The following is a 13480-nucleotide window of genomic DNA, read 5'->3' as shown; positions in this document are numbered from 1 at the left end:
CCAGGAGACTGCGTCCCTGGGTTAACAGGCGTATTTTCAGACAAACACACTAATGGAAGATGTAGCTTTGCAGTACCAGGTATTACTGCCTCTACCACACTAATAAAGTTACGTCCTTACATTCAATTATCTCTTCTCCAAGCTTGATAACACAATTAAGTATGGTCTGTCTTTGGTTCTTGGTAATGGATTCTTTTTCAACCAGGATAAGTTCATTTGGTAATGAAAACTTTTTTAGTACCCTACACTGTATATAAGGCACCTGTATGTACTGGTTTGTGGAGACTGTCTCTGGCAATTTCTAGATCATGGGAAACAGGATCTTAATGCTTTACTTTACATCCGTGGCACTGAAAGTCAATCCACTTAAATCAAGTTATGTGGTTATCTTGGAAACTATGAACACACAATTCAATTAGTTGGACAGAGTAGATTAACAACTCACAGGTGAACCAGAAAAACTATTGTTATTAATGCGCATTTTATAACACTGATAAAATGTGCAATGTGAGGCAAAAAAAAAGTTATTTGTGCTGTTTCGATAACATGGTTTTCAAAAATAGGGTAGGTAGGTCAGCAGGAAGTTTTTTTCCAAAATATTCTTATTTTTAAATATGCATTTTTCAGGGATTCAGGGCAGTCAAACACTGGCCACAACATTTCCAGAAAAATTTATCATATATATAAAAGGAAAAAAACCATAAAAGTTATCCTCATTCAAGCAAAAATCAAATCCCAAGTAACGAACGCGTCATTTTACGGTGTTTTCCTTTCCTTTATTTACTTCCCTGTTTACATAGCTCTAAAAAGTTTAGGGTCAGCAGGTAAAAAAATAGGGTGGGTCGGGTTATCGGAACAGCACAACTTTTTTTTGTTCAGCCTGACAATGAGACAAAAAGCTGGGAAATTCAAAGCCAGCTAGCCAGACAGACAGACAAACAGATAGCCAAACAACTGACAGACGGCAAGCTAGACTGGAGGTTGGGATGCATGTAAGGACATGGCCTGACAGGTAAAGTTGTGAGTTTGATGCCAAGAAAATAAGATCTTTTAATAGGCAATATATATGACCAGTACAACCTACAGACAATTTCAACACATATGAAATAGGCATGACACTTTCCATACCACTACGGTTTCACATTATGACGACTTTAATCCCATTAGCTGCTGTACATAAAATTTTTCATAATAACACATCTACTTGCATGTAATATGAATAATAATGGAGATATTATTTCAGAATATGTGTTCTGAAGTTGAGCCAAATGAATATGGTACATGCTATGATTGAATTCATGAGAAATAATAATGAGATTGTTTAAAGTTAGCTCACCAGACGCTAAGCTGCGTGATGAAAATGGTCATTTTAAAAGGCATGTCACAATCTTGAAGACTGTGAAACAAAACAACTTTCCAATCTACTTACACGTCACATGTTACCTATTCAATTAAGTTTGTCTTGTGATAGATGAAGATATTGCTATGGCAACAGTGCACCTTGATTTAAACCCGTTTTGCATGCGCAGTAAGAACTCTGATGTTAATATTGTCACAGTAATAAAATTTTGTCTATTAATCAAATGACTTCGTATGGAGCAAAATAACAAGCTACAATGAAATGTACATTGAGTAATCACCATGGATACAGTCACCATGGATACATCCATGCAGGGTTTTACATCACTTTTTACTTTTGAGAGTCCCTGGGACCCCTGGTGTTAGAAAATAGGAGTCCTACATCAAAATATGGGGGTCCCAATTTATTTCAAAAGAATATTTTATTGTTTATCCATGCCATGGTCTTCACTGTGTTCAATTAGTGTTATAACACACGGCAAATGGTTGCGCATTTCTTAAAATTATTCTTACATGAAAATTCTAGTTCATACTGAGGTCCCTCATTGATCAATTCAAAGAACACTATTCATAATTGAAATGATCTCATAACTTTAATGACAAGTTCACAAAGTTGTGAAATTTGAACAAGTATTCAAATTTGTCAAATTGACAAGAAGGTAATTTCATACTCTGAAATGGCATTCACCTAGCAAGTCCAGTAGGTTGAGTTCACACTCTGCCAGCAGCTCCTTCAGCAAATAACCTAGCATTGTTTATGAAGTCAAAATCAGCTGTGATGGGGCCAACCAGTTTGATGAACATTAGTCTATTAAGCCTTTGAGGATTGAGTCTATTTCGTGCCCACTGTTTGATGGCATTTTGTACTGAAAAGCCCCTTTCACATGGGGCAGAGGACACTGGTATGACAAGAGCAATTTTAGCAAGAATGGCAAGATCAGGATACTCCTCTGTAAAATAAGTTAGCAACAGCTTGATATACATATCAAAATTCAGTGCGTCCGTGTGAGATCTTGTGAAGTGTTTGTAAACAAGAAAGTGTGCCCTAGCTCTATCAGCATCAATACCTGGTGTATTGTTATGATGATTCAACAGTTGATCAAGCTGGTTGACCCCATAGTCAGGTAGGTTGGCCAAATTTTCAGGATATCTGTGTGGGTTTAGAATTACATCAAAACATTCCAGAATATTCATCTCATCATCTGGAAATCTGCAATCTAAATTCTGCAGTAGTTTGTTGATATAATTTTCTCGTACACTACAGAAGCTCTGTCTGAGTGGCTGATTGTAAGTGATTTGAATGTTTTTGTATGTGTTTTTCTGACCATTGCCAGGAACATCACCCAAAGCATTAAAGACTTCTCTGACAGTGTGTGAATCATTAGTCATTGTGTTCAATGTGTCCCTAGTAGACTGAACATTTTTTTGATATGGGATAGGTTGACAGAATCTTTCTGAAATGTAAGGCTCAAAATTCCAATCACAGTAAGGACATCAATCAATAAGGCAGTGAATAGCAGAAACAATGAATTGGAGACAAATTCAACAGCCCATCAGCCTTTCCCCTTTTTTGTCACTTGCAAGTGCCAAGGCAATTGGCTCAAAACTGATGAAAATCATCTTGACAGCTGATTCAACCGACAACCAGCGAACAGATGTAGGCTCAGTTATTTGTTTTGCCTTCCCATTCAACAGAGTTTGAATTTCTCTAAGTTTGTCATATCTCACACTAGAATCATTAAAGTATTTATACAATGAATGGATTATATTATGATATTCTTTGCAATATTCAATATCTCATTCTCTGCCTGCTTGAGAAGCAGCAAGATTCAATCGATGTGCAACACAATGCACTTGAACAAGGTTGGGATTTCTGGCTTTTAATTTTGCACCCAACCCGCTCAAACGACCGGTCATTACGGCCGCCCCGTCTGTTCCCAGTCCATATATTTGTCTACGGCCGCGTCACAGATTTCTTTCCTAGTCAAAAATTCAATCAAGGCGTTTTCGATCCCTGCAGCAGTGGCAATTTGCTGGTTACCGAGGAAAGAAACATTCGCCTCGCCATTCTGAATATATCGAACATATATGGCAAGTTTCTTATGAACGGTTATGTCACAAGTCTCATCCAACATTATACCAATGAAATCACTTGCAAGTTGCATGTATGCTATCAATCAGGGACTTCTCGATCACACGTTGAATACACTCTTCAAACTCCATAACTATCTGAGGACGTTTGTAATATTCAATGTCTAAGCCGTTCAGATTCTGTAGATGCATGATGTCAGTGAATACATCGCACGGAAGGTCACGTTTAGCAATCAGGTAAACAGTACGTAATTGTGCAGCGTACGCCTCGAGTTCGTTACTCATACCCTGCACCTAGGTACCTGCCGGTCCTCTGCAGATTTGCGAGCAGTAGTAAATTGTGACCTCAAGCTTAGGATTTTAGCACTTGTGAGATGACTTTTCGAGTCCTGATGACGAGTGAGAGTTGAATGTTGAAAATTAGAACAACCTTCCGTGAACGGGCATGTAACATTTGATTTCAAACATACATCGCATTCCATGACGTTTCGCTCTTCAGAATATCGAAGCCATTTAAATCTATCGAGCCAACTTCTGTTGAATGTTCGTAATTTTGCTGACTTGGCCGGGGGATCTGATGTATCAGTATCGCATGGCGTAGCTGCTGTTTCGGCCTCGACCGAACCTACATCGTGTTGGTTGCTGCGGCCGTCGAAAAACTTTCGCAGATCGGCTTGTTTTGGGTATTTGACACGACCCGCCATAATGCATAAACATGTATTGATCGCCGCAAACAAGAAATCGACCAATTAAGAATCAGTTTACATTTTGAAAGTCACTTTTTACGGTAGAAAAATTTGTTTCCGCGGGTACCATTGGTCATCAAACACTACGGAGCATTCTATTAAAGTATGGGGTCGGTAGGTTTACTGGGATGTGTTTTACGTGTTCAGCAGCTTCGCGAGATATACACCAGCAACAGATATTTGTGCGTCCGAAGGGACGCGTAGTTTAGTTTTTGAGGGGTCCTGGGTCCGGTTTTATGCGTAAAGGACGCAGAAATGCGCGTCATGTAAAACCCTGGTTGAATGTTCGTAATTTTGCTGACTTGGCCGGGGGATCTGATGTATCAGTATCGCATGGCGTAGCTGCTGTTTCGGCCTCGACCGAACCTACATCGTGTTGGTTGCTGCGGCCGTCGAAAAACTTTCGCAGATCGGCTTGTTTTGGGTATTTGACACGACCCGCCATAATGCATAAACATGTATTGATCGCCGCAAACAAGAAATCGACCAATTAAGAATCAGTTTACATTTTGAAAGTCACTTTTTACGGTAGAAAAATTTGTTTCCGCGGGTACCATTGGTCATCAAACACTACGGAGCATTCTATTAAAGTATGGGGTCGGTAGGTTTACTGGGATGTGTTTTACGTGTTCAGCAGCTTCGCGAGATATACACCAGCAACAGATATTTGTGCGTCCGAAGGGACGCGTAGTTTAGTTTTTGAGGGGTCGTGGGTCCGGTTTTATGCGTAAAGGACGCAGAAATGCGCGTCATGTAAAACCCTGATCCATGTGTGGAATACAAATGCCAAACAGAACGCTTATTTACAAAGTTGACAGACTGTAGCATATTAAGGAAAAATTTGATATCAGAGGATGTGAACAATTCAATATTTGCATTAAATTTGATATATACTGTAAGATATGTAAATAGGAAAATTGCACATATCAGGTACATGTATACATATTTGTTTCAAACGGACGTGCAGACAGTTTTATGAGAAAAGTATTACTTCTGAAACTGAATTGCAAATATTCAACTTTATAGTAGTTACTATGCATAGACTTGAGTTGTTGTAATGCAATAATTTTATCTAGTAAAAAGTCACATCGTTGTCAATAGTTATCATACATCGAAATCTATTGGATGTTTCTTTGAATCAGAACACCACTGAAGTGTTTAATCAATAGACAGGTGAAAATGTACATATACTGATAGTGGTACAGTACACACTGGTATGTACTTGGAAGCTATATTAGCAGCTAGCATGTACCAGTTAGTCTGCATGTTAGCAGCTAGCATGTACCAGTTAGTCTGCATGTTAGCAGCTAGCATGTACCAGTTAGTCTGCATGTTAGCAGCTAGCATGTACCAGTTAGTCTGCATGTTAGCAGCTAGCATGTACCAGTTAGTCTGCATGTTAGCAGCTACATGTAGGATGTACTGGTAATTTAGTACCGGTATGCATGTTAGCAGATATGAACATGGAAGCCAGACAACGGCTACAACATTGGCTGGACATTGGAAGTCTTGAATAATTCAAATAATTATGCAATTGTACATTAGTAAAAAGTGATTTGACTGGAACATGAATCTGTTTTTGACATTAGTGCATATATCTTAAATAAATTACACATTCCATCATCACAGAATAATTGCTACAATCATAGACCCTCACTCCAGGGTCTACCATATGCTACAATGGTAACATTGTTGTGAGAAAGTGCACACAAATAATGGGAGAGATGACATTTTTCAATGATCAGATCACAGAGTGCCTATTACCATGACAACTTGCACTACATAGCCCTGTGTTCTCAATTTCCTACCAGTTTTGAAACTATAGCCGTGATATAAAGTTGCAAAGAAAATATCAGCTTCCTTTGCAGTCAGCCTCAGATTCAGATTCAGACCTATGAAATAGCCTTTACATTGCCAGGCATCCCTTGTCCTCCCTATATCATTTCATTTTATAATGGTCACATTACCATTTTATTGACCACCAAAATCTAGTAGAAGCCTCCTTGTACTGTTAGTTTGGGCTAGAATATGAGTGTGCACCTAAGTGACAATGATCAACTGCTGACTTAGTTTATAGCATTGTCCTACATGTAGCTGATCGTATCTTTGTCATGGTTTTGTATCGAAATGGCCGTTGTTATGGACACATCTGGTAAACACATGGAAGTAAAGCTTTCAACAGATCAAATCAAATGTTAACATTGAAAAAAAGTACAATAAAAGTGGTTTGCAGATTGTTTCACTTTTCAAGAGACTATGATAGAAATTTCTTGTACTGCAAGTATGTCCGCATAGCTGGGACATCCAGGCACTGCTTGGTACTGTAAAAACCGAAACCATACTAACTGTAGTCAATACATCAATGTAGTACGCAGTTCAAAAACTGCCTGGGGTGTAAATGCCATTCACTGATGTTTGAAGCAATTGAAGATACAAATCAGATATAATTACACAGCAATGTGTGTCACATACCTTGGTGATAAATTTTGGAACAAAGCTCAATCATTGAAAGTTGATTCTGACGAACTTGATCTATGTACATTCACTGACGAACAATATGATGTAAAGCTGTACATTTGTAAACCAACAAACGGTGACTTGTGTCTCAACCTGCAGAATCAAATCTCTTCAGGTCACACTGCTGATCTAGTTCTACGAATTCAACTGATCAATTTCCAGCAACACAGTGAGAGGGACATGACGTGTTGTAATTGATACAATTTATATTCTGTAACGGAAACTTTTCAAAATTGAGATGCAGACTTCACTCACTAACTTTAATTAAATGTGTACCGTATGTTGTCTCTGCAAGATGCACGGTACAGTACATTCTGATCACTTGGTCATCTAAAATCAGAAATAAGAAATTCAGTTTTAAAACAAATTGCTAATATCTAAGAGCCTAACATCTTACCCTTTCACCACAATGGTTTGGCCCAAAGCCATTGTAATCAATGATCACTGTGGGTCTGAGTACAGGAAACTGGGGGTTAACAGGTTAGTACCATAATTTTATATGACAGGAAAAGAGTTTTTCTGTTTTCATGCTGATATTTTAGATTCTGATTACATTCACAGCATAATATGCACTGGATATAATACATTTTTGGCATATGAAAAGATTACAATGCATGTATCTTCTTGAAGATATTTTTCAAAAACAAGTCTTGACACATGACATAATTCACAAACAATAAATGTTAACACCTGGGCTTCGTGAAATATTATTTCTAACTCTATACATGTATATGCAGCGTTCTTAGACAATTTGAGCAGCAATGGGAAAATTTCAAACCAAAATACAGTTAAGGTAAATCAGCTTTCAACTTGTTCTGGATCATGACTTGACTTAATATTCTACATGAATGTGTGATAGATTGTATCACCCTCTCTGTAGAGCACTTTCATGTGCTATGAAGTTTTTGAACCATAAAGTTCCATGAGTATATAATATGGCAAATACTAATTATTTTAAATACAGACATGCACATCTATCAATTCAAGTGTTTTTAATCGTTCATCAAACCTTTCCATAACAGTACACTTGTAGTAAAAATTGTGTTCTTTTCTTCTGGACAGACAAAACTTTATCATTAAAATGACGGTTCCTAAGATTCCTTGCATTTACAAGTTGAATAAAACATACCATGCATATACTACAATGTACAAGTATCTATTATATGTTTTCATAATTTGAAATATTCATCTCTTAAAACCCTCATGGTATCAGTCGTGTCAACCACACAGAGTCGATACTTATACATGTACGGTCAAATAGTTTTTACATCCATCTTTAAATTGAACCAATTAATTGATCAATTTGTCCCATTTTTCCACAGACAAATCCATCTTTCTAATAAGAAACTGCCACCTTGACCTTTATACCCGAAGTTTTTGAAGTGAGAAGGGGTATGGTATAGCCTGTACATGTACGTGATCCCTATACCACTATACAACACTATACAGCACCAAGCACAGCTCTTTTGTTCATGTTCAGGCCACCATGAAAGCATGCTTATTGCCAAACTGTATGACCTACACTCTATCTTCATGGCTATGCCACATTACCCAGGTCACTTGTTGGTTTGTGATGTAGTTGGGGTTACACTCCATGAAAGAGTTCATTAGAGTCACATCGAAACTCAGCAACTCTTTCAGTATTGAATAGCACGGTGCATGGTTTCCCATGACCACGACAGTTTTTTGTTCTGCTCAATCTAGTTCCTCTATAACACTTCCTATTTCCCGTTCTAATTGAAACTGTGAAACCCAAGTGAGCTAATTCAAATGTATGGTTTACCAGGGCTTCCCAAAGGATGTACAATGTGTATATTCTGTCAGCTATTAGTGCATGAAAATCCTGGTCATGGTCGACATTTTAACAAACGACTGCTTTCAAGAATAAATTGGATGCTTCCCTTCTCCTTACATTCTACTTTCAATTCAATTCAACACGGATTCCTTCTTATCCCTAAGGCTGACATACAGGAGTGAAGATAATGGCATATTTTTAATTACAACTGAAAAAGAATATAGAAATAACGGGCGACGCGCTGACCATTAATGTTTTATTTGTGGGCAAGGGCGAGAGGAAAGCCAAAAATTAATGGGCGAGGCTTGCCGAGCCCGTTAATTTGGCTTTCCTCTCGCCCGCGCCCATAAATGATCGTTAATGGTCAGCGCGGAGTCTGTTATTTCAATTATATTATCAACGAACCCCGAAAAACCGTCAAAATTTACGAAAATTTCCGGTGCGAACGACAACGTGGCCCCAGAATCTGTCAGTGAGTAGTGTGCGCGCTGTAAAATTTTGCAAATCCGGAGATTTTTTGAAAAAAAAGCGTCTAAACTTGGCCGACAAATGCTCCATTTTATTTTGTGGTTGATTATGATCTTTGTACAAATCACAATTTTCGTTTTAGCCGTAAAGTTACTATGTTTACGATATTATTCATATTCACGGGCATGAAACCAAACCATTATTGTGTATTTGTGGGCAGTCACATGGTTCAGCTCGACCAATTAAAACGCAATAGACAGGGCATGGTAATATACATGTAATACCATTTGATAGACTTTTTTTTTGAACAAACCCAGCACCTTAGTGCCTGTTGACAATGAAACTCACTGGATGTTACAAATACAAATGTCTATTATTATATGACAAATTATGGTATCAAACCTTAACAAGAAACCCATTTAAAGACAAACAGCAAAACAGGAAACTGACTAGTGTTTCAAGCCACAGAAGAAACAGTATCAGAGCTTGGCAAAATGATATGATAGTGTTTCAAGCCATAGCAGAAATATTATGAGAGCTTGGCAAAATGATGAAAAGGTGAATTTCCATGACAAAATTAATGTTTTAGGTTTCTTCAAGCATTCAGACAGAAAACACTGCAGGAATGCAAATGAGCTGTGAGGTCATGACCTCTTCAGCACAACAGCCTTCCGTATTTACACGTACACACCCCAAGGTTTATGTGTCTGTGACATCACAGAGATGCGTACGACGGATAATCCATAGACAAAGGAAAGAATACTCGCATCAATGAATATGGGTAACATTGGAATTACTCTGTCCTTGATTAAACAGTCTTTTTATGTCCAGTATTAATACAAATGAACAAGTGATAAAATGTTATCGTTTTCACAAATATTGGCGACCACTTTTGCACAGTAAAATCAACCAATTGTATTATTGCCATTCAAATCATCATGGATGAAGTAAAACTGTGGTGCATTAAACACTGAAGATGTTTGTCAGGCAACATTTGCACTACGTCAAAACCATTCAATGCTTTTTCCCTTTTTTCCAGCATTTTTAGTTGGGCAATACTGCTGTACATGTATGCAAATAGACACATGACTTATTTTATCAGGTTTCTCATAAAACTAATGAATTCAATCACAAAATACTCAAGCTCAACTTAATATAACTTAATTTATATTTATCCCTTCTCAGGCTGTCAACAGCAAGCCTGAAATTTTCATCTATGAGTATGATTTTTAAGACAGGCTGTGTCATGTACCGTCTCCTGACCATTCTCCTAAATTGTCAGGTACATCTTTTATGACCAATTCTGTAAACTATCACTGATTCACAGACTTCAATGGTATACACAGGTCTGCTTGTTGATACTACTTGTAATTATGTTACAGTCAGTCATGGAGTTGTTCACGGATAACAACACACAATGTCTGTCCGTCATTGGATGCTGCAATAATCGTCATACACAATAGCAAAACACACGTAAATTTCATATCATTTTATGGGAAAAGTTTTCAAATTTGGCCTCTATATATGCTCTTAATGGCAGTGACAGATTTTTGGAGAAATAATCTACAATAAAATGAAAAGATGTCCATGATTTGTCCAATAACTGAAGCATATCAATACGGCAGTGGGATACATAATGAGCATCAGGTGCAAGACGTACGGTAATTCACAGTTTGACGTGAATGCAATGAAAATGCAAGATTGTCTACATCTATGTGAATTGAGGCAAGTAACAGAGAGATGTGTTGTCAGACAGAAACAATTTAGTAACAACTCAAGAAATATCAACATTACATGGTATAATTCCTTAAAAAGATACTGCTATGAAGGCACACATCACTATGACCCTATGTTCGTCTCTAAGTCTTAGTCTAGCTGTGTGCCAGACTGATCAGTTTTTGCGGTAACTCCACTGATACAGTTTTATAGAGTTTCTAGTCGAAGTACTTTGTGTAGATCTTGAAGTTTAATGGCAAATTTTCTTGATAAAAATACAACACATCGTTAGTTTTTGTAAGTGTAGATGTATTTAACTCTCACACATCTGATCATGGATCAATTCAAGAGTGTGGCCTTGACGTTGTTTCCTTACCGCACACCTCCATCCTATACCTTGCAAATGATGGCAGCCATAGAATATAGAATGATGCAGAACAGAGTGGTATAACCATCACTAGATATCAATAACATTGCTTTATAAGTGATAAGTCTATACTGGTATAATGTCAACACTGGTATGATGAACCATCGGATCCTTTTGATCAAACTTAGATGTCTCAAAAGACACACCCCATTTCGTGTCTGACTCAGTGTTTTTATATCATGATCAGTGAACAAGCAAACCAAAAGATGACTCTTGAATTAATGATGAAACTGACAACAAAATTCAGTTTTGAAACCTCTAACTTGGCAAATATTTAGTACAGTATAAAGACAGCATAAATACTGTAATTCACAGATGGGAAAAAAATGCCCATAAAAGTTGCATGTAACTCCAAGGATGAAATACACTGTATATTACAATACTCAGTACCTGGAACACACCCCGGTACCAGTATATGCAGAATGTGCAATCTATACAAACATCTTCTGTTGCCATTACATAAAAGACGCAAAAACAGTGATTTTACAATGAAACTGTGAAAAAAAAGACATCATTTCATTGAACTATTAGACTGCCACCATACATTGATCTTGATTTACAGAGTCAGACATAAAATCAAACACATAGATCTAGATTTCATGTATCCTTGGACCAGGCAGGATATTAAAACCGATCAAATGATATTCAACAACCCTGCATCATCAATAATTCAGTCCAAAACACAGTTCCAATTTCACCAGAGACTAGAGACATCAAATGAATAACAAAGTTATCTCCACCATCACCGCTTTGTCCAAGACAACCCTAAGGTTACAGCCTTTCTTCTTGCAAAAATCACACCTCCTCACTGCAGATTTTGGAACACAGAAAAGCTACCATTGACCTTGCCACACAAAAAACATGGCAGTGAACAATTGAAATCAATAAAACAGTATAAATGGCTAACATTGAAGGGGCCCGCATCCAAGCACTTTACTAATAAGACCATGTGACAGTAATGATGTGTAAATTTCACTAAGTGCCTGCATGAGAACTGACTTCATCCATTTCCACACCATATCATTTACACAACATATATTGCAATATTTACACTTAGTGTACATGACCTGGTTTCAGTATTCCTGTTTTCCTAGAAATCAGTCCATGGATACATCGGAGCTCCTCTATGTCAAACAGACAGAAACCAACGGCACCGTACTATGCATACTGATTCTGATACGCAATAATTTTGAAGTTACTAAAAAATTTGTAGGTTGTAAGCAAACACAGGTGTTTCAATAGACCAGTCCAGCCATTTCTCCATGTTTCATGTTCCAAAGCTAATCCCTATGGTCCAAAATTAACTGCCAATTGTTCTAAATAATACTGGTTGTATCAGTTTAAAATTGGAATGGAAATATCCTATCATTTTTAGTTCCTGGTTAGACAAGCGGACGTGAATGTGACTTTCCAGGTGATTCACATCATCAAAAACCACCATGTGAAGACATGGTCTATTTGGAATTCTGATTAAAATGTACATGAATACGTTACCATCCAGTATCCATAGAAACAAAACATAAATTTGAAGAGATGTGAAATAATGCAGGACAGTGATGGTAGAGTGTCATACCTTGTGAGACGCTATTTAAGGCACATTCAGTCGATGACAGGTCAGTACTGACAAATTCAGTCACAGGGTATTCCATGAATGAGAGAGTATCTGTTTAGGATCCAGGCTACATTTTACATATGCCCATTCACCAGTCAAACATGAAGGCACGGGAACCATGTATTACAAGCACACTGAAACCGTCAGACACGGGATGAGGCCGCACGGCAGCTACATTTTCATGCGTGAAGTCAACCATGGGCGACTCCGACACTGTAACTCAGTCAACGGTTGCCGGTAGATTACATATGTAGGTACACACCATACTGACCAGACAATGCAGTGGAAGGGCAATCACTTCACTGAAAGGATTCTACAATGCCCCAATTGTCATGCTAATGTACCTCATTTGCATATTCATGAAGGTGTTATGAACTCACTTTCATTACAGTGCCACGCCAAAGCAGAACAATATCTGAACAACGCAGCAATCACTGCATGGGTCAGAGCAGTATGAAACACTCTTACAAAATCTATATTTACATCACATACTGTACAGGCGAGACATTTTAAAAAGAAACTTGAGAATATATGAATTGCCAAATTTCAAGTGGAATTATTAATTCATTTTTTAAGTATGATTATTATATAACAGTGTTATGACATGACGCTTTCATAACTGTCAGTGACGCAGAGCTAAATAGCTGTCAGCAAACGGTACTAGATTAATAATGCTGACTATTTGACACATTCCACTGTAGGACAAACATCTCTCCACAAATTCCTTGGTGTAATTTTACTGTTCATGT

The 13480-nt window shown here is 37.6% G+C and overlaps 1 protein-coding gene and 1 long non-coding RNA gene across 9 annotated transcripts in view; one reads left to right on the top strand and one right to left on the bottom strand.

Moving 5' to 3' along the window:
- LOC139144078 (uncharacterized) overlaps positions 1–13480 on the top strand; it is a 65618-nt gene that overhangs the window by 14462 nt on the left and 37676 nt on the right. The gene's annotated exons all lie outside the window — the stretch shown is intronic.
- The window catches only part of LOC139144075 (trafficking kinesin-binding protein 1-like), an 89961-nt gene that overhangs the window by 43605 nt on the left and 32876 nt on the right, over positions 1–13480 (bottom strand). For 2 of the 8 annotated variants that reach the window (XM_070714737.1, XM_070714739.1), the window contains exon 1: positions 12693–13023. The exons of 5 other annotated variants lie outside the window; for them this stretch is intronic. In XM_070714737.1, the coding sequence (XP_070570838.1) occupies positions 12693–12768 (76 nt within the window). In that variant the 5' untranslated portion in view covers positions 12769–13023. Of the gene's footprint in view, positions 1–12692; positions 13036–13480 lie in introns of those variants that run through there. One more of the 8 variants, XM_070714741.1, reaches the window with a different exon arrangement.

This window comes from Ptychodera flava, chromosome 11 (assembly GCF_041260155.1).
Source record: "Ptychodera flava strain L36383 chromosome 11, AS_Pfla_20210202, whole genome shotgun sequence".
Taxonomy (NCBI): Eukaryota; Metazoa; Hemichordata; class Enteropneusta; family Ptychoderidae; genus Ptychodera; species Ptychodera flava.
The sequence above is the reverse complement of the archived record's forward strand: the minus strand, read 5'-3'. Positions and strand labels throughout refer to the sequence as shown.